A 21,946-nucleotide genomic window follows, 5' to 3' on the forward strand; every position below is an offset into this window, starting at 1 on the left:
TAGAGTTAGGACCGCAGTATACGGAGGAGCCTTGGTGAGGCACTTCGACTTTCACATAGATTTGCAAACGTGTGCAATTAAACCCTCTGCTTTTATTGTGAACTGTTAGACGGTCAGTCTAGATATTTTGCAGGTTGGCTGATCGGTGTGCTGGGAAATCTTCTGTTTGTTTGTGATGTGTAGGAGGAGGTCGCCCCTCCCCCATCCACATTCCTCTCCGGTGTCAGAGACTTTCAGTTTCATTTCTCTTCCCCTGTCAGCGATGGCGTCTGGTGATCTGAGAGCTGAGTTGGAATGTTCCGTCTGTCTGAACATTTATACCGATCCTGTAATGCTGAGATGTGGTCACAACTTCTGCCGGGTCTGTATTGATCGTGTGTTGGATACACAGGAGGGGTCTGGAGGATATTCCTGCCCTGAATGTAGAGAGGAGTTTCTGGATCGGCCTGTACTGCAGAGGAACATGAAACTACGTAACATAGCAGAGACTTTCCTGTCGGCTCAGCCAGATCGGGAGAAGTCCGGGGTCTTCTGTACTCACTGTGTGGACTCTCCTGTACCTGCTGTTAGATCCTGTCTGCTCTGTGAGGTTTCTCTGTGTGATAAACACCTGAGAGTCCACAAAAAGTCCCCAGAACACGTCTTATGTGACCCCACCTTGTCCATGGAGAGCAGGAAATGCTCCGTCCATAAGGAAGTTTTGAAGTATTTCTGCATTGAAGATGAGATTTGTATCTGTGTTTCCTGCAGTTTGGCTGGAGAACATCGGGGACACCAGATGGAGATACTGGATGAGGCTTCTGAGAAGAAGAAGAAGACACTGAGGAATGTTCTGCAGAAACTTCTGACAAAGAGAGAGAAGACGGAGGAAAGAGTCCAGAGTCTGCAGGAACACCGGAGGAAAGTAGAAGAAGAAGAAGCCGGTGACACCGAGAGAGTCACTGCCCTGTTTAGAGATCTCAAGAGACGTCTGGAAGACCTGGAGAAGAGAGTCCTGAGGGACATCTCCGGGAGGGCAGAGCGGATCTCCATCTCCATCCGGGATCTGGAAATAAAGAAGGAGGAGCTGTCCAGGAAGTTGCGTCACATTGAGGAGCTGTGTAACGTGACGGATCCACTGACTGTCTTACAGGAATCAGACACAGGTGACTTGTGTGATACTGAGGATGGAGATAATGAGGACAGAGAGAGACATGAGGATCTCCTCCATGATGGAGGGGGTCTGGATGTGGCGGGGGTCTTACACACAGGTTTATCTGATATAATAACAGAGGTAAATGTATACTTCTATATACAGCGAGCTGCAGACATATTACTGGATGGAAACACAGCTAATAAATATCTACAGATATCAGATGACAGGAAAACTATATCCAGGTCACATAAAGACCAGAATTACCCCAAAACACCAGAGAGATTCCAGTGTTCTCAGGTGTTGAGCAGTCAGAGTTTCTCCTCAGGGAGACATTACTGGGAAGTGGATGTCGGGGGGTCAGAGAGCTGGACAGTCGGGATGTGTTACCCCAGTATAGAGAGGAGAGGATTCCAGTCAGAGATTGGATGGAATAAGAAGTCCTGGGGATTGTGTTGGGATGGTCATCAGTATGAGGTGATACATGGCAGTAAAAAGATCCCCTTACCCACCAATCTCTCCAGTAACAGAGTCAGGATAGATCTGGATTATGAGGCCGGGCGGATCTCCTTTTATGATCTGTGTGACCCGATCCGACACCTCCACACCTTCACCACCACCTTCACTGAGCCCCTCCATGCTGGGTTATGGGTAGGGGATAGTTGTATAAAGATATGTGGGGGGAGGTGGGAGAACTCAGCCCAGAGTCTAGTGACATCACAGTAACGGTTGGTGGGATTGGTCCCCTAATCAGCCAATGATTGGAGGAAGTGGTGACTCCTGGGAGAAGTATGAGAGCCTCCTTCTAAAAATGCTAGTTCTCTGGCTGTGTGTAATGTAAGAACTTATAGCAGGGACCCAGACTGGTAATCTCCTCTAGGGACAAACTTATCCAGGTTAAGTTCCTACGCGGGGTATACCACACTCCTCAGAAACGACATTGTATTTTCCCGGTCCAAGACCCGATATTTCCCAAATGCAGGACATAAGTGGGGTCTTTCCTGGATATGTTCTGGGAAAGCCCAATTATAACATATTTTTGGCTAATCTGTATGCTCTGACTTATTCGTTTTGACAACAATAAAGCACCTTTGTTTGAAAAAAAAGAAATAAAAGTGTGAACTTGTAGAGTGGTAGTAAAGACAAAATAAAAAATGACAGATATGATGGCATGATTATTGGCAGGGTCACCAGGGCGAAACGAATGCAGCCACCACATCTAAGGATGGGAAAGGTCCAATATATATTATTTTCATTTGGGGTTTAATACCACTTTAAGTCTTTGCCCCAGAACAAGCATGCTGGGAATAAGAACCATAAGTGTCAAAATTCCTTAAGAATTCTATTATGTATTTTACCCGATACCCATTCACATGGGGGTCTGAGGGCCTCCTTGTTAAAGGGGGCTCCCAGATTCCGATAAGGCACCTCACAACCACCGGGCAAGGATTGTGAGGGTGAGGCCCTTGTCCCCATCAACATGGGGGCAAGGTGCTTTGGGGGAACCCAAAGCACCCTCCCCATGTTGAGGGCAAGCGGTCTGGTATGGTTCAGGAGGGGGGGGGGTGCTCGTTCATCCATACTTTCCTGGCCTGCCATGGCTGCTTGCTTAGATAAGGGTCTGGTGTGGATTTAGGGGGACCCCCACGCCATTTATTTTTTATTATGGTGCAGAGTTGCCCTTAAAATCCATACCAGACCTAAAGGGTCTGGTGTGGATTTTCAGGGGACCCCACCACATTTTTTTTTTTTTAATTGTCAAGGGGTTCCCCTTAACCACTTCAATACACTGTGTTATATATACTACACTGCCTGCACTGACTGAATATAGAGTCTACACTGAATATCTGTCCACTCCAACAACACTACACATGGCCGTTATGTAAGCAGCCTTATATAGTGTGGGGCGTGGACTTAGTCCCCCTGAGCCGCCATTATTGGCCAATTATGTCTCTCTCAGCAGAGCACGCTGTGATTAGCCAAAGCATGCAGGTCAGGTGCATGCTCTGGCCAATCATCATACATCAATGTACTGAGCACTCACAGTTCAATATGGGGAGTTTTGTGGTGCTCAAATTTGGCACAAAAGCCCGATAATGTATGCTGTTCAGTGAATGGACGAACACTCAATGTTTGTGTCAAACGTACATTTGACTGGAACATCAGACTCATCCCTACTTATGAGTCATCAACCGTCAGCGGGCTTCCAATGACAAAAACTTTGTTGAATTTGCTTGAACTAGAAACAAATGCCATGGGGGTCCCCCCAATCCATACCAGGCCTTTTGGGTCTGGGGTGGATTTTAAGGTGAATCCCATGCCAAAAATTGAAACAAAATGCCATGGGGGCCCCCCCCAAAATCCATATGAGACCCCTGCATGCATTTTTATAGAAAGATCATCCGCACACCAATAGTTGTAGTTGTAGACTGTTTATGCAGGTGAAATGCAGTTCAAAATGCGTCCCACTGCAGCTAACTGCGTTAGGTGGGAAAGGGTCCTAAGAAATATCGTGCAGAACGGCGCTCTGCCTAAGAGACACAAGCAGACCAACAGAGATGAAAACTCGGCACAGTGGCACTGCCCCAGGGAAAGGGAAGAAATATAGCCAGGAGTCAGATGTTCTACATGCTGAGTAAGAAGCCGTGCTCTTTAAGCACATATTGCCCCCAACCCCAGCACCAGGGTACCCAGTTTCCAGAAGGTTTACCACCAATGTTCTGGGTCAGGAGGGGCCCAGAACCTTGGGGGGGATGCGAGATCTGGTCTCAACTGCTCAACTTTCGGACTTTCCCATGGAAGGTGGCCTGGAGTGACCAAAAAAAGAACACTGGGGGGCTAAGGGGGAGTTTCTTTTATCTCTGCCATTGGAAGCAGTCCCGGAAGTTACCTGTGGAGGATTAACTCATTGTGTGCTGTACGTGAGGTGGGTCAGGAAAAGGGTGATAGAGGGCATTCCTGACAAGTTCCTTTAGCTAAGTGAATAGTGTCTGAAATAGATTCCAAAGTAATCAAATGTGCAGTTGGGGAAGAGTATGAAGTCAGATATGGCACCCCGAAAAGCCAATATTCTTCATCACCAAAAATAGTATATGCGGTCTTACAGTGGCCATGACACATGGGTCTACACCAATGGTCTCCAAACTGCGGCCCTGGGGCCAGATGTGGACCTGTGCTTGCCTCAACCTGGCCCTTGGGGCCCTATTCCATCCACAACTAACACTAATGATGGGGCACAACTACGCCCCAATGACACCACTGTTGGGGTGCTATTCCTCCCACTGATATCAACAAAGGGGCACTATTTTTCCCACTGATACCAACATTAGGGCATTATTCCTTCCACTAAAACCAATGATGGGACATTATTTACTCCCGCTGATGCTTGGGCATTTTCTACTCCCACTGGCCACAGTCTGGCCCCCCCCCTAAAGTTGTAAGGACAGTACACTGGTCCTTTATTTAGAAAGCTTGGAGACCCCTGGTTAACACCCTCTACAATTTCTCCTTAATGATATTCTAATGTATTCTACATCCCTAGAGAGTTTTTAGATCAAAAAGCACAGAAAGAAAAAAATGACTTTATAGGCACCAATTATAAAAATAACAATCGTTTATTACATACACAATACAAAAGGGAATTTACATTTATATATGCTTATATCTCTCCCCCCCTGCCCCCTTTATTGTAGAACAGCTACTAAAGCTCCCGATGAAGCATTCATTTGCGAAACATGTAGAGCAAGCATATCACTACATCCATACACTGTTGCAGGACTAATATGATGTTTGGTATCATTTTTCTGCTGTTTTAGAGAGAAAAAGCAACAAAGTTTTGCATGTATTGACTGTGCAAAATAACGTTTTAGTGTAAAATTCCCTTTTGTATGTAATAAACGATTGTTATTTTTATAATTGGTGCCTATAAAGCCCATTTTTTTCTTTATGTGCTTTTTGATCTAAAACTGTTTTATAGGATGTGGCTAAGGATGAGCTTCGAGTTCGACTCGAACATTACCTGTTCCCCTGTTCAGCAAACAGTGAACAATTTGGGGTGTTTGCGACAAATTTGAAAAGCCGGAACACCCTGTACAAGTCTATGGGAGAAATCTAAAGTGCCAATTTTAAAGGCTAATATGCAAGTTATTGTCCTAAAAAGTGTTTGGGGACCTGGGTCCTGCCCCAGGGGACATGGATCAATGCAAAAAAAAGTTTTAAAAACGACCGTTTTTTCAGGAGCAGTGATTTTAATAATGATTAAAGTGAAACAATAAAAGTGTAATATTAATTTAAATTTCGTACCTGGGGGGTGTCTATAGTATGCCTGTGAAGGGGCGCATGTTTCCCGTGCTTAGAACTGTCCCTGCACAAAGTGTCATTTTGCAAGGAAAAAAAGTCTTTTAAAATCACTTTCCATTGTCGGCTCCCCGTAATACAGAGAACACTCAATGAGTGTTCTCTGTATTAGCCGACAATTCATTCATTGATTAAAAAAAAAAAAAGTGTGGGGTTCCCCTAAATTCAATTACCAGGCCCTTCAGGTCTGGTATGGATATTAAGGGGAACCCCGTGTCAAATTAAAAATCCATACCAGACCCTTTATCCGAGCACGCAAACTGGCAGGCCGCAGGAAAAGAGGGGGGGACGAGAGAGCGCCCCCCCTCCTGAACCGTACCAGGCCACATGCCCTCAACATTAGGAGGATGCTTTGGGGGTCTGTGACCCCTCAAAGCACCATGTCCCCATGTTGATGTGGAGAAGGGCCTCATCCCCACAACCCTGGCCGGTGGTTGTGGGGGTCTGCGGGCGGGGGGCTTATCAGAATCTGGAAGCCCCCTTTGACAAGGGGACCCCCAGATCCCGTGCCCCCCCGTTTGAAATGGTAAGGGGGTACAAAAGTACCCCTACCATTTCACAAAGAAAGTGGAAAAGTGGTTAAATAAGACAAACACACTTTTGAAAAATTCCTTTATTAAAAATAAAAAAGAGATTCCAGCGGTGGTAATCCACTCTTGCTATCCAGCGATGGATGATCATCTCTCCGGGGTCCAGCGGGTGCAGGTGCGTTACATCAGAGGGGGGCGGGGGTCACCCACACGTCACTGGGGAACCCCATGGCTTCCCTCATCAGCGTCAGAGGGGGTGGGGTCGGGTGACGGGTGGCCCCGCCCTCCTAATATAAGAAACGTCAGCGCTGGGATCCCCGCAGTGTCGACAAAAGACAGATGTATGACAGCGCTGGACTGAAAATCACCCGTCGCTGGATCAGATCAGCCATCGCTGGACCCCGGAGAGATGATTATCCGTCGCTGGATAGCAAGAGTGGATTACCACCGCTGGAAACTTTTTTATTTTTTTTTTATTTTTAATAAAGGAATTTTTCAAAAGTGTGTTTGTCTTATTTAACCATTTTTACACTTTCTTTCTGAAATGGTAGGGCTACTTTTGTACCCCCTTATCATTTCAAACGGGGGGGGGCGGAATCTGGGGGTCACCTTGTTAAAGGGGGCTTCCAGACTCTGATAAGCCCCCGCCGGCAGACCCCCACAACCACCGGCCAGGGTTGTGGGGATGAGGCCAAGACGCCCCCTAGGTGGGCACCCCAACCAAATGCACTGGCATCGGTCGCGACCACCACCGCGATCCATCGGGACCAGGGAAGACCCTTGTCCAGGTTGACCAAGGCCCACCACAGAGACCTCCTGACGGCAGAGGATAGGGGCATAACTTGATCCAGGCTCTGCTCCTTGCCATCCCAATAACGGAGCATAAGGCTCTGCAACGGGCGCTGATGATGCCTTGCCCAGGCCACCGCTGGAAAACATGATGTTATCAGCCCCAGGACTCTCAACCTCCCTGATCTGGGCTTCCGGCTGCTCTAACTTCCTGATCTTCTCTGCTGGAAGAAACCCCCTCATCTCCACTGAAGAGATCCTGTACCCTAGATACAGGACCTCCTGTGAGGGGGTCAACTGGGATTTTTCCTGGTTGATCAGCCACCCCAGTGAATGCAGGAAACCAATGCCTCCTGCACGTCTTACTCCAGCTGTTGGGCCAACTGGGCTTTAAACAGTAGATCGTCCAGATATGGAATCACTGTTATAGCCCTGAGCCTTAACGGAGCCAGCGCCTCTGCCAGTACCTTCGTAAAGATCCTTGGTGAGGCCGAGCGCCCGAAAGGAAGAGCTAGGAACTGGAGGTGAACCACTCCTGTGCTCATCTGGACTGCTAACCTGAGAAACCTCTGGATGAATATGTGTAAATATGCATCCCTGAGGTCCACCGTGGCCATGTAACAACCCCGAAACAAACTTGGTTACCGAAAAGATGGACTCCATCCAGAACCGTTTATATTTTATGAACCTGTTCAAGGGGCGGAGATTCAGGATCAACCTGAATTTCCCCGAAGGCTTCTTTACCACGAAGACATGGGAGTAAACCCCCAAGCTTCGTTCCTCCAGGGGTACCTGTACCAGTACCTCTTGGTCTACCAGGTCTCCCAAAAGAAGACCCAGAGCCTTCGCCTTCTCTTGGTCCCTTGGTAACCTGGTTACCTGAAAATTCGGAGGGGAACTGAACCAAACTCCAACCTGTAGCCGTTCCTTATTACATCTCGTATGAACGGACTTTCGGTTGAAGCGACTCATAGTGGGAGGAACTTCCCCAGCCTTCCCCCCACCGGGACACAGGCGTCACTGGGTTTTAGAGGAGGATTGAATAAGATTCCTCCTCTGCCCCTCCCCTTGTGACCCGACTAATGTTTTTTGGGGCGAACCTCCCTTTCCTGCAGGTTCTGCTGCCTAGAGCCTCGAAAAAAAATGCTTTCATTCAGCCTTTTCTTCTCTGGGAAAGCTTTCTTCTTATCCTGCGTGCGCTCTAACGCCTCTTGCAGGCCGGGCCCGAAAAAGTGGTGCCCTGAAAAAGGTAATGCGCACAGCCTTAATTTTGAAACTGCTTCCCCCGCCCAGGTCTTAAGCCATATGGCCCTTCTGGCTGCATTCACCAACGCAGCAGACCTAGCGGCTAATTTGACTGACTCCGCAGAGGCGTCGGCCAAAATCCCCACTGCCTTGAACAGTAACAGGAAGGACTTAAACAGTTGTTGCCTGGAAGTGCCCACTGAAATATGTGACTGCAACTGTGTAAGCCAACACTCTAAATTCCTGGCCACACAGGTGGCTGCTAGGGCTGGTTTAAGCCCAATCAAAGAGGCATCCCAAGCCCTCTTAAGTAGCATGTCTCCCCTCTTGTCCATGGGGTCCCTGAGTGAACCTATATCATCAAAGGCCAAACCCGTCTTTTTAGAGACTTTAGCCAAGGGGGCATCAAGCTTGAGGACCTTGTTCCAGGGATGCGCCGCATCCGTCTCAAAAGGGAACCTCCATTTAAGGCCGCTTGAAAAAAAAAAAAAAAAAACGGCCTCTTTTTCGGCTGCTCCCACTCCAGCAGAATCGCCTCAATCAGCGATTTATGAACGGGGAATACCCTGTCTTTCAGTGCACTTGACCCCTGATACATCAAGTCGTGCATTGAAAGTTGGACCTGTTCTTCCCCGATTTCCAGCGTGTCCTAACACTTTAAGAAGGTCACCCACATCGTCCAAAGATAACTTGTATCTGGACGACCTAGAGGACTCTTCCTTCCCCTCTGGCTCAGAAGTAGACTCTGTTCGAGAGGAAGCTAGCGACCTTGGTAGCCTCTCCTTATCCACCTCTTCCTCCTGACTTGGCTCAGACAAGGAAGGCATGCTCATGGCCCTGGGTAAGGAGACAAAGATCCTGCATCCTATCCCTCATACTCTTAAACGTCTGGAAAGTGGATGCAATCTCATCCTTTACGGATGTCAAGACTTTGCGACAAGCTGCCACCGAGTCCTACTTCACAAGGCTGACACAGTCTTGGCAAAGCGGCTTCTCCCAACCAGTGCCTAACTTAGCCCCACACACGGCACATTTCCTTCTGGGCAAAGGTATCTGGGCCCTGTCCTGCTTGACCTAAAAAAAGAAAAACAGGGTCCCATTAGAATACCACCCCTGACCCACACCACTGTGCTTCTAGGGTCTGCCTAGGAAGTGCCCCCCTCACCAGCAGGTTCCCTACCCTGGGAGGGTACTACGGTCAAAGTGACCCCTCAACCCCCCCAGTATAAGTCCTGGTCTGCCCTCACCAAGCTTATTTGGTGCTGGAGCCTGCCGAACCGGAGTCCTCCTACACCACTGTGCCCTCCATGGTTCCTGTGTTCACTCAGTCTCCCTGAGCCTTTACACCGCTCCAGGTGGCTCTGTAGCCACACCCAGAGGACTGGAACAGGTCCCGCGGTGCCCCCTGATGACGCGATTCCAGCGGAAGTGCGTCTCTTGCAATTCCGAACGCAAAAACTCCACCCACTCACGCCGTTCATTCCTTACGACCACACTGCTCCATGCAGTACCCGAACGCCAACCAGTGGATCCAAACGTCTCTCGCCCGCCATCCGACCAGCCAGATACGAACGGTTAGCGAGATAGTGGGGAGATTGCCGCACATTGGGGTCCCGTTCTCTCCAAACGTTTCATGGCAGTGGGGACTGATATCTACCCTCTCCTCCCTCTGATCGGACCGAGGGGTGCTATGGGCAAGGTCCACCAGGTTCTCCCCCAGGACATCCCCTGAGAAAAGGAGCTCCCCTACTAGTTCCGACATGCTCCTTCCCATCCGGCAGGAAACACAAAAACTGAGGAGGTCCTGGAGGCAGGGGCGTACCAACGGTGGGGCGGGGGGTGCGGTCCGCCCCGGGTGCCACGCATTGGGAGGGCATCAGTAGCGTATCTAATGGGGGTGCAGTCCACACCCGAGTCGGGTGACACCAGTTACAGAAGGTTGGGAAAGCCCTGGCAGCTCATTTATTTTTATTTTTTTCAGCCAGATCACCCCCATGCTGCGGCAGCAATGGTCTAGTCTTTGCTTTCCTCCTTGCTCCTCCCACCACTGCTGCGCTGCCGAGCCAAGCCTGTTACTATTCTCCGCCCGAGCGGTGCAGCTGCTACCGCACACTGTTTTCCAGACCTTCCTAGCTGCTGCCCTGGTGTACCTGAGGCTGAGCCAGCTGCCCTCCCTGCCAGTGTTCTCCGAGGTGAGCTTGTGATAAGGGGGCAGGGCCAGATTAAGAACTTTGTGGGCCTGGTGCGGAAGATTTTTGTGGGGCCTTTTATAAACAATAAATAAATAAAAATGCAAACTATTTTTGTTATAACAAATTAAATTAGAGGGAGAGAGGGAGAAAGGGGATGAAAGAGGTGTGAGGGGTAAGGGAGGGAGGATGAGAGAGAAAGGGGGGGTGAGAGAGAGAGGATGCAAATGAGCATGTGTGGGAATGACATCAAAGCAGCCTGGCCAAGGCAAGTGTCCGAAGGCACAGAACCCAGAAGGAAGTCCGGGTGAAGATGGAAGTGCTCGGGCCCCGCCAGATTGATCACAGCACAGCACTGGAGGGCTCAGTCTGACAGGTAAGTGTACCCTAATGTGCTAATATGCTGGGCATAATTGTACATTGTGGCATAACCTACCCCAGGACCTCTAAAAAGTAGTAATGTTAGAAAAGTTTACTACCGCTTTAATATCACAGGCGCCTGTCATGGGGCCCCCTACCTGTGGCCCTTGGGTAGTGCCTAAGTGCATAGTTGTCAACATTTCAAAAATATTTTCAGGGACGCTTTTTTTACAAGTGCTATATCTGGAGTAGCTGACATCCCCCGTGTTCCTCTATACATCACAATAGTAATTACAAAATTAAATAAGTACTAATAATGGGACAGAACAAATATGAGGACTGTGAGATTTCCTTTAGTTGAACTGACAAAAGTGCCCATTCTAGAGCTGGTAACATTGAGGATATTCAGTATAATTTTAAAGAACAGTTTTTGTGGGTAAGAGGCATAGGGGAGGAGTATGGATGGTATAAAAGTGGGAAGTATGTGCAGGTGAGGGAGAGGAATGTGGAGGGTCTAACAGTGGGCACTATGTACAGGAGAGGAGTGCAGAGGGTATGGCAGAAGGCACTATGTACAGGAGAGGAGTGCAGAGGGTATGGCAGAAGGCACTATGTATAGGAGAGGAGTGTGGAGGGTATGACAGTGAGCAATATCTACAGGAGTGTAGAGGATATGACAGTGGGCCCTATGTACAAGAGAGAAGTGTGGAGAGTAGGACAGTAAGCAGTAATTACAGGTGAGGAGTGTGGAGGGAGGGTAGGACGGTGGGCACTATGTATAGGAGAGGCGTATGGAGGGTATGACAGTGAGTAGTATGTACAGGAGAGGAGTGTGGAGGGTATGGCAGTGGGCACTATGTATAGGAGAGAAGTGTTGGAGGTATGGCAGTGGGCACTATGTATAGGAGAGTAGTGTGGAGGATATGACAGCGGGCACTATGTATAGGAGAGGAGGATGAAGTAATCTGGGAATGAAAAATGTAAAGGTTTTTGGAAAGATGTTTAGGGACTGCGTAGTGCTTAAACGGGCCATACATGGATTGAAATTACACCAATTAAGCAGAGACCAGCCATAGTTGATCTATGTATGGGCTAGCTGGTTTTACACAAGTCAACCTATTAACCGACTTGAGTACAACCAGCCTGTCAGGTTTTCCCCAAAACAATCAGTGCTACCAGCTATAGTTAGAAACACTAATCATTGTATTCACTGGCAGAACACAATAACACTGCGGGAGTGATCGCCCCATTCACAGGTCAGCAGGTGAGAGGGTGTGTGGGGACAAGCTGGGGAGAGATACTAGTCAGTCCCTGGGTAGGCACTGGTTAGTATCAGAGCCAGATACACACAGGTTACATACGCCACCATCGTTACTGTGAGAGCAAGAATTCTAGCACTAGACCTCCTCTGTAACTCTAAACATGTAACCTGTAAAAAAATGTAAAGCATCGCTTAGTATACAACAAAAAATCGTGCTAACTTTAGCGTTTTTTTTAATGAATGAAACGTTTGAAAAATTGCTGCGCAAATATCGTGTAACATTGCAAAGACCACCATTTTATTCCATAGGGTGTCCGTTAAAACAATATATAATGCTTGAGGGTTCTGAGTCATTTTGTAGCATAAAAAAAATGATGATTTTTACATGTAGGAGAGAAGTCTCAGAATGGGCCTGGGTGGCAAGGGGTTAATTATCATAAGTAATATAAAAATAATTATTATAAGCACTGTGAGGTCATCCTCTCCGTCTGCTGCAGAGTGTTCCAGCTGTATTTATACTGCCGCTCTGTATGTAGCTTCTGACAGTCTGCGCAAGGAGCCCAGTATCCATAGATGATAGCAGCCCCATATTTTAACCAGTGCTGGAGTGGGTCTTTAGCTACCTACTCCCCAAATGTGGGGTCTCTGTGACTGATCGCCGAGCTACAATCCTCGTACAAGTCTATCTTTTTTGAGCAAATGGGCCTATCTTGAGAAAGGGGCCTGGAGCTGCAGCTCCAATAGCCCCTATGTTAATCCGGCCCTGTAAGGGGGTGTGGGTTGGCATGATGTTCGCTACCCTCAGCTGGTGTGCTGTGAGAAGAGGGTGGGGTGTTTGTTTCTGCCTCCCTGACCTGGTCTAATAAGGGGGAAGGGGGTAGGCTGCTGTGTCCACCATTGACTAATGTGCTCACTGCTTTTAGTTTAAAGGGCGATTCAGTGATTGGAGTGCAATCATTTTCAATAAAATTTTACCTGAGAGTCATTTTTTGATTGGACTTTACTTGCATGCTGTTCCATATTTTGCTTGTTTTTCCAATGCAGCTTTAGAAATGCCTGCTGGATTCCTGTGTAACTTCATGTGGTGCAATTTTCAACTTTAACTGAGATGAAATCAAATTGAATCACAAAAATGTAACGCACACTCATTTTTCAAAAGCGTACTGCACCAAATTGCATGATCCTGTGGTACCATGACATCTGGAGCAGGTAAAAGCACTGCAATTGTGATCTGTGTTAAAGGTGTACTTAGAAAAATATATATACACCTGCAGGAGATCACGTACCCAGTGCGTTTTGAACGCAGTGGGGGAAACGCACAAAGAACATGTATTTCCTGCACCACCTGCTGGTATAAACGAGCTCTTAAAGTGGTACTAAAGGTTTTAAAAAAAAAAAAAAAAAAAAAAAAAAAAAAAAGTAAAAACAAACATATACTTACCTCCACTGTGTGGCTCATTTTGCACAGAGTGACCCTGAACCTCGTCTTCTGGGGTCCCTCGGTGGCTCTCGCGGCTCCTCCCCGAATTAGATAACGCCCTAGGAGAAGCGCTCTCCCGAGGGGGTTATTTTACTGACTCACTCCTGATTCATTCATTTGGCGTCCACATACGCCAAGTTTATAACTTGGCCCCGCTCCCCAGCACCCACATCATTGGATTTGATTGAAAGCAGCGGGAGACGATGGCTGTGCTGCTATCAATCTATCCAATCAAAGCCGGACTCCGTGGAGAGGAGGACATCGTGTCCCCGCTGAGGAGATGAAGGGGCTCAGGTAAGTAAAGGGGGGGGGGGTTGGGGGCCGGTGACTGCCAGGTGTTTTTTTTTTTCTTTTTCACCTTAATGCATAGGATGCATTAAGGAGGGAGAGAAAAAAAAAAAAAAAAAAAGAAGGTTTAAAACCTTTAAATTTCAAATTAGATATCACTCACAAATTTTAACAGTATTTTAGTAGTTCCAATGCTCCCATAATTTTATTTTATTTCTGTTCTGCAGATGCATAATAGGCTGTAAAATGTAATTTTGTTTGCAGCAAGGCAGAGCAGGAGTAAAATAAGCCCATTTGTTAATAACCCCAAGCAATGATGTCAGTGGATGTTATAATTACCCCCACAGCATTGGTGTTAATGGGGGCTATGCAATGTAAGATATAGGATCCGCCCCGGGTGCCAAATAGTCTAGGTATGCCCCTGCCTGGAGGACCACCCTTTTTATCCAATTGGGTTGATGCGTTCTGTCCCGGAGGGAGGAGCCCTATATCTCAGAGGCTGTCCTTGAAGACGATAGGAGAAAAAGGGGAAATGGGAAACACAAGATTAACCACTAGTAATAAATCAATGATAATAACTCATAATTGAAACATTCACCCCTTGCGTTGTTGCCGTAACCAATTAGCATATGAAATAAAGGTGTACATGACGGGCCTGCCAGCATGGAGAGACGTTACCATTGTCGAAAAAATAAAATAAATCATGAAAAACTTCAGGCAGTGATTAAGTCAGGGAACCAACCAGCAGAGGCGACATTTGCAGAGCAGCCTTGTGAGAGTCAAGCCAGGGACTGAGCAGGGATGAAGCCATCTGGAGTGCCAAGCTAGGGACCCATCATGGAAGCGTGGGCGACGCTTGGAGATACCACTGCAAAAACCTTGAGGAGCTCATGGGATTCAGTGACTCAGAGTCCAGTGAGTGACTAGGAGCTCAAGGGACTGAAGCACTACAAATAGTTGTAGTGAAGTTAAGAGAACTGTTAAAATTTGAATTAGGAACTGTTAAATACTGTTGCCATAGGAGACAGTAAACCTACACATTAAGTGACACCCTGCTGGGGCCTTTCCCCTATACGTTGTCCTATTGAAATTGCTACAAATTAAGCATGTCCTGGCCCTAACCCACTTTCCCCCTGCAACATAAAATTATAATATAAATATAGACTGCTAATAAAATAAGAGCAATAGACCAGGATTAAATGAGAATTGTTTTTATTTTTCCACAGACAGTACATATTGTGGCTTTTTCAGAGACTTCACAATGAACACTGTACACACAGTGACTACAAGAAGACTGAGACACCCAACAGCCACCAACCACCAGAGTTCTAAGGGGGCGGCCTCTTCCTTCATCACTGCAGCCGCAATGTCACTTTGTTTTGGCCCAATCACAAGCAGAGGTCCCAAGGTGGTCACTGACTGTTCCTCCATGATAGGTTCTGCAGCAGGAGAAAAGCAAGCGAGGGTCAGGAGACAGCTAAACACTTCTACCAATGCAACTAAAGCCTGTCAGGTGAGAAATTAGGTCCTACTTAGAATGGGCAGTCCAGTGTAGACCCTCCATTAGGGTTTCAAATTGTCATGTCAACCAACAACTATACAGAATGTTGAGGGGATGGTTTGAAACCTTCAGATTTTCATTGCCATCTGACCCCTTTAGGAGGAGGTCTTAGTTTTACAACTAGGAGGGGACGACAATTGGGAATATGAAGACATCTAGGTTCTAGGCTTCCTCCTAAATTGCCACCTGTGGCCATCAGATCCCTAGTCACATGTCCCATTGTTTGAAGTCTGGGCCAGGTTATACCAACACCAGACTGGATTTTCCCAACCCCATAACTGTACCCTGGGGAGATGCATTACAGGAAGTCAGTTTTTAGATTAGAGCCCCATATGGCCATACTCCCTTTATACATGGCAGCTGCATGATTAAAACTCACCATCCAAGACTTCCCTCTTTCCAAGGTCTCTCGGTCTTCTAAATCGGCTCCTTCCTCCTGTCAGAACAGTAGGGTTGTTGCAGGTGCCTGGTGTCCCACAACACTGGCAGACACTGCTTGGGCCCTCAACTGCAGACCAGCTAGAGAAAACAAGCAGATGTCAGTATCAAAATTTTTTTTTTTTTGAAGATACACTGGAAGCATGGGGGAAAGCCAACACTGTATAAGTAGTTAGACATTAACCTGGTTATGAAAGGACATGGAGCTCATCACTCCAAATGCACATGGAAGCTACAGCGTTCAGTTGCCTGCTAGCAGTACATGGATGCCACATCACTTCTATTAGGATAGAGGCGTAGAAAGTACTCTCAGCCTGGGGCTCAAGGTCAGTGCCAGGACAAGGTCATCCAGCACCAAGGGCTAATAAGCCAAACCACACCACCCCTGCACCCAGGTGTAGGAGTGGATGGGGCCAATAGTGGTGTGAGGCTTGTAATATTTGTGACATGTGCTTAAATATCAATTGTGGTATACTGCAGTGAACGCAAGTTAAAATTGGGTACACAAGTGGGGCAACAGTGGCAGAAATTTTTTACTGTGTCACTGGTGTCAGTCTGATGACTGGTATCTACTTTAAGTCAGTGGGATAATTGGCCCGGAAGACAAGTACTATGGCCATCATTGTTTGGCAAGGGGGCAATAGGTCACCACGGCCTGTGCCAACCCTGATCCACAAACACCCCAATCATGCTCATTGCATGCACTTGCAGGGCAGTTGTGTTGCAGCCCCATTCATGTTGACATGCCATTAATATATCTTTGCCATTGAACAGCACCAAGTGGCTGCATCTCCTTGTTCAGGTGGGTAGTAAAATGCACGCTTGTACTGCCCCACCTGTGAGAATGAGACCCTAGGTCTAATGTACACAATCATATTTGGCCATACCAGACAGCAGTAACCAGAGTAGCACACCCTTAGCAGGGTTGCCAACTGTCCAGAAGGCTGGCTTCAGTCATTCATGCCTCGCGTGACATTCAATGCCTGAAGCCAGTACAGCTCGGGCTTAATCTGTACATGCGCCTGCCTTTATGAAAATTGCCAAGCATGTACAGCGCTGGCACCTGCATGTCAGCATTTTCCCAGGCGCCGCTGTCCTGCTCCTACCCTTGTGTCTGCCCAGCAGAATTATTGCACCATACCCATAATTCTGATCATGCCAGCACCAGAGATTAGACCAACTTTCAGCCCCATGAGGTTGCTTACCTGGCCAGCCATTTATTTTAATAATGCCAATGTGCATGCTATGGTAAGGACCCTACAGAGGATGCCTGTGTACCATTATGGTTCATCAATATTTTCACCATAGTTTTGGAAATATACCATGTTAAGGCCACAAAGTTTGTTCCAGTCACTGGTTACTAGATCCATGCAGAAGGGAATATTACAGATAGTGTTTGTCTATGGGAAGAGATCATGAATCCCTGGACACTCAATCATTTAATATTCTCACCTGTTTGTGGCTTTACTATAGGAACAGGCCTTGTTAATGGGATCTGGGACCTGGGTGGCAGCAGCAGCTCTCAGGTAACAGGTTATGTAGATCTGGAATAGAGAAATGTTAGTAGGTTAAACATTCCTACAAGGCACCAATCTGTGCAATCCATGCAAACAGTCCTCACCAGAGATGCATCATTTCCTAGGAACCGGAAGGCATCCACCGTGAACTGTAGAGTGTTTGTCTGGACCCTTGGAGCGATGAAGGCCGAGGAGGAGTCAGCTTGTGTTCCATCCACCAGACACCTGCAGAAGATGGTCACTTAAAACTGTCACATGGCAACCCAACCCCCCCCCCCCCCCCCCCCCCAGGCAGAACATACCCATTGTCTGTAATGAGGTCATAACTTGGAGAAGAGGTGGCATCAGGAGATATGGTGGCCACACAGCGGTCCACATACAGGATCATAGCAATTTGGTTGAGAGTATCCACAGAGGCCTGTATGTAGAGAATATCCCCCAACTGATAGATGGGGGAACTTCTGGGCCCACTCCAGTCCTCTGTATACATAAGGAAAGGGGATTATTAATAGGTCCAACAATAACCCCTCCCTCCTGATCACCCATCTTCCTCACCAGTCATCAGGACCAAAGAGAAGGACAACCTCTCTTCTGAAGACACAGTGGTGCTGAATGGAACCCACGTTGGTTTAATGGCCTGGCTGCTCACATTACCGTGCCTACAGAGAACAGAATCAAGGTCAGTAACGAGTCAACAAAAGTCATTTAATACCAAATTAATATTAATTTCTCCTGGCCATCACTGACTTGTTGGGTGCAGGGACAAACCCTGGATACAGCCACCCACTATTCAGCTAGTTATAAAGAATGGCTGTCTGGCTTCATTTTGTCACTGTCCAACAGGTATGAACTCAACCAGTTAGGTGAAGCCTTAATCAGGACACGATTCCTGAACCTTTAAAAGTGACCAGGAGCAGCTACGACACATTTGTCCCAAGATTCTCTTTACAACCCTTGTTGGGCCAATACATCTCCATAAACGCCCCCAAAAAACCTTGAGCATTGTAAAGATTCCAGGGTCAAGAACGAGAGCCCCACCATCTTGACGAAGAGCTCCTCTTAAGTACAGAAACTTACCCTTATCAAAGTCAATGTAGATCCTCCTACTATCAGACTCTTTGTAAGAAAATTGGTCATTAGTGCAGTAGAAGGGTCAAGTTGTAGGCACAAACTCCAAGTCCGCAGATGTCAAGAGTAGTTAAAAGTAGCTAAAAATTACCTTAAAAAAAGGTCTTGAGCCCATAATGTCAAAACAGGCTGCCAACGCTCCAACCAGGAAAGGAGATACTTAGGAGTGTCTTGGCAAGGACAGATGGCAGAAGAACCCAACAGGGATAGATAGATATGCGCAAGACTTGCAATTTACAAACAGCACCAATTTTTTTACTGGCACACACTTTTTACTGACACTGCAAATATCAGTATTTAAGCTATAAACATATAGCTAAAGCCATTAGCAATGTGTTTAAGTTAAAAGTCAAAAACCATATTTCTCCATTTACATGAAGGTCAGATTAATATAACTCAGCACAGAGTTCTCCCTTACATCAGGAGTAAGCAGGATTTCCCCATTTAGGCCCCTTTCACACGGATGGATAGAATGATGCTTTTAGCTGCGGATTTTCTCGTTTTCTACCACAGCTAAAAGCACACAATGCTTTCCTATGGCTCCATTCACACACAGCGTTTAGCTGCCATTTCGTGCAAATAGAAATAGAATTGAATGCGTCCAGGTGCAATGTAGCGCAGCTATATGCACATAACCGCAGTCTTGTGTCAACTGCAGATAGCAGCGCGAGAAGGGATTCAAGGGAAAAAAATATGGGTCGCTATGGGAACGACTATATTAGATAACTGCAGCTGAACGCAACTGCATAGAAATGCACATAAACGCAGGTAATTGCACTGTACAAATGCAGCTGATCGCTATGCCCGGAGTCTTGAATTTCAGAGAGGAGAAAAAAAAAAGCTAAACTGCAGCAGAACAGCCGTCCGTGTGAAAGGGGCCTTACAGTACAGCTCATGATCTAAGCAGGATCTCCGATATAAAAGGGGGGCACTGGTGACCAGAGACCCCACTGCATTCCCCTTTACATCAGAGTTCTCACTTACATCGGGGTCTGCAGCATTGCCCTTTACAGTGCAAGGGGGAACTCTGATGTAAAGGTGGAATCCTGCAGACTATGATGTAAAGGGGAACTCTGGGAATGTGGGGAGGACTCTGGTCACCAGAGACCACCTTCCACAGAAAGATCATCAAGATAAAAAGGGGGTTTATTCATAAGGGGGAAACCTTTATATCAGTGCCCCTTACAATATTGTATTGACTTCACCCCCCCCCCCCCTGACCTCCTCTCAGATGCCCCGTGCGGGGCTCGGTGGAGCTGGTTTTATCCCATAGTTTCCTCTCCACAATCCATACATGTCTGACTTCTCCCATGACCCCCATCCTGGCAGCACTCCCACTCTTGACTTCTCTCCAGATGTGATTTAAGGCAAGAAAAAGGTCAGAAGCTGCGAGGGGGGGGGGGGGGAAGAGAAAGACAGGAGGTACAGTACACGGCCTTATGTTTAAAAATGGCACCATCGCGTCGATGCACCCGCCTTTCCGAAAATTTGCGAGCGTGTACAGCACTGGCGCATCTAGGCCCAGATGCCAATTTTTTTTCCCCAGGCACTGCTGCCCTCACAGCAGCTGCGGCCCCAGGGGCAGCCGATCTGTCCCTGAGCAGAGCTGATCTGCCCTTGTGGGCCTGCCCCCCCAGCATCGGGGCCTTACGCAGCTTGCGTAATTAGCTTATAGGGCGGATCGGCTCTGAACCTTCCCCACTCCATCCAAACTTAGATATTGACCAGATGTAGAATACCTGATGGGACATGCATGGTGCCCCAAGCTCATCCAGTAGTGTTGACTCACCGGTAGTAGAAACACATTATAGGGACCACAGCTGAGTTGGTTCTGATGATTGGAATGGAGGAGGTTGGGCTGTAGGTCAGGTTGGTGGTGTAGATTAGCCAGTCTTGAGTCATCTGTGCAAAGAAGAGAAGAATGATACAACATAGTAGACTTATAAACCTGGGAACATGGAAGCTGCCATTGTTTGGCCCATTTCTGAGACCAGACACAAATCTAATTTTTAACCCACATCTGGGAATAGGCCCCAAGCCCACCCTTGCTTGGCCCGTGTCTGGGAAGAGCAGGAACCAAGCTGCCATGTTGAGAAGGTTTTACCCTTCAGGATTCATAAGGTTCTCAGGACAGCCACATCAAGCCATTTTTAGAATATCAGACCTCTTGTATGACTAGTTCTTTAACTTCATGCTATTAAAGAGGTCTCGCGTAAGAGTAGTCCTTCATCAGACACTCCTGGTGGTTATCCATCTGTACACAGTGTTCCAGATAGAAGTTTCAGGATCCTGCCAAACATCATGGTTGGGCAGAAGTGTGAACACCATCAGTAAGGCAACTACAGGGGTTACCAGCACACTGTGCCTCAACATGGTGTCCTGTGACTCCAAGAAACCATCTCAGATCCTTGGTGTGGGCATATTTGGGAGGGGGGGGAAATATTTGAAGATTACCTGCACTATGTTGCCGCAGTCCTGGAGGTTGATCTGGAAGGTGACAGTGGTGTCTGTACTCTGGGGGTTGGGTTTGCAGCCTTGGGGCCCCAGGCTCAGGTCAGATGGTCGGATCAGCTTTCCAATCCCATAGAAATCCCTCTGGACGTTGACCACCATGTTGTCCTCTCCACACAGGATGGCGATAGGGGAGCTCCCAGGCTGCAGCAGATCTCGTAGAACCCCACCAACACGTCCAGCAATTGACCCTCTAGGGACCCCACCTCTAGATGCTCCAACCCCCACAACAGGGCGATTAGCATTCCAGTCTCTGGAGCCCCATCTAGAAGAGCCCTGACCAGGTAGAGCTCGCTGGTTGCTCCTCCACCAATCTGACTGGCGGCCATGTCTCACCAAGACTCCATCACAGCCAAACTCTGACCAATAGACCACAGCCAGGAGCAGCACCCAACCACCTTTCACCAGAAAATCCATCCTGTCCATAAGAGACACAACACAATAAAGATGAGGGAGAGAGAGCTGTCCTTTATACCTCCCCCCATCCACCACTAATTTCCCCAGCTGGGGGCCAATCATCACCACACCCAATGGCTGGGACTATACATGATGGATGAAACACTAATGGAGGTCACCTCATCCCTCTGAAGATCCCCCGAAGAATAGGACTAAAGTCATACTGAAATCAGATGGGAGAGACAGGTCTACATGGAGTGTGCTACACAAGCTGCATGGAGGAGAGGATTCTCACAAGGATGTACAATGATTGAATCACATACAACTGATACTACACCATACTACTAGTGTCACTCATGTCAGAAGGAGAGATTTATTATAGGGCTCAGAAGCACAGGGATGGTGGCGAATCCCTCATAATAGGCACAGCAGGTGTACATATGCGGGAACTCAGTACAGGGATGGTGGGAACCCCTCACAGGCCTGTACATCTGCTGTGTTATGAGGGGTTCCCACCACCCCTGTGCTGAGTTTCTGTGTCTGTACACCTGCTTTGCCCATTATGAGGGGTTCTCACCATCCATGTGCTGAGTTCCTGGGTCTGTAAACCTGCTGCAACTATTATGAGGGGTCCCCACCATCCCTGTGCTGAGTTGCTGGGTATGTACACCTGCTGTACCCATTATAAGGGGTTCCCATCATCCCTGTGCTGAGTTCCCAGGTCTGTACACCTGCTGTGCCCATTGTGAAGGGTTCCCACCATCC

General features: G+C 47.6%; 2 protein-coding genes across 2 annotated transcripts; one reads left to right on the forward strand and one right to left on the reverse strand.

Annotated features, from left to right (window-relative positions):
- The first annotated feature begins 223 nt into the window (after positions 1-223).
- Positions 224-2,810, forward strand: LOC143981439 (E3 ubiquitin-protein ligase TRIM39-like). Its single transcript, XM_077479278.1, has one exon. It carries the CDS (start codon positions 263-265, stop codon positions 1,856-1,858), a length of 1,596 nt encoding a protein of 531 aa, XP_077335404.1. The 5' UTR covers positions 224-262; the 3' UTR covers positions 1,859-2,810.
- Positions 2,811-14,825: 12,015 nt separating this feature from the next.
- On the reverse strand, positions 14,826-21,589 carry LOC143981440 (zona pellucida sperm-binding protein 3-like). The gene is made up of 8 exons (XM_077479279.1): positions 20,729-21,589; positions 20,064-20,176; positions 17,702-17,805; positions 17,449-17,626; positions 17,251-17,371; positions 17,082-17,173; positions 15,571-15,710; positions 14,826-15,069 (listed from the first exon to the last, which is right to left on the reverse strand). Exons 1-8 carry the CDS (start codon positions 21,302-21,304, stop codon positions 14,843-14,845), a joined length of 1,551 nt encoding a protein of 516 aa, XP_077335405.1. The 5' UTR covers positions 21,305-21,589; the 3' UTR covers positions 14,826-14,842.
- Positions 21,590-21,946: the final 357 nt, after the last annotated feature.

Source organism: Lithobates pipiens, unplaced genomic scaffold, assembly GCF_037356315.1.
Source record: "Lithobates pipiens isolate NorthernLeopardFrog02 unplaced genomic scaffold, aLitPip1_a1.2 Scaffold_157, whole genome shotgun sequence".
Lineage (NCBI taxonomy): Eukaryota > Metazoa > Chordata > Amphibia > Anura > Ranidae > Lithobates > Lithobates pipiens.

Bases quoted from the DNA above. Each gene is read 5' to 3' on its own strand.
- LOC143981439 (XM_077479278.1), top strand. From the start codon at position 263: ATGGCGTCTGGTGATCTGAGAGCTGAGTTGGAATGTTCCGTCTGTCTG.
- LOC143981440 (XM_077479279.1), bottom strand. From the start codon at position 21,304: ATGATTGGCCCCCAGCTGGGGAAATTAGTGGTGGATGGGGGGAGGTAT. The intron at 17,372-17,448 runs GTATGTTCTGCC...CATCTTCTGCAG, and splicing joins GACCTCATTACAGACAATGG to GTGTCTGGTGGATGGAACAC. The intron at 15,711-17,081 runs GTGAGAATATTA...TGTTTTCTCTAG, and splicing joins TATAGTAAAGCCACAAACAG to CTGGTCTGCAGTTGAGGGCC.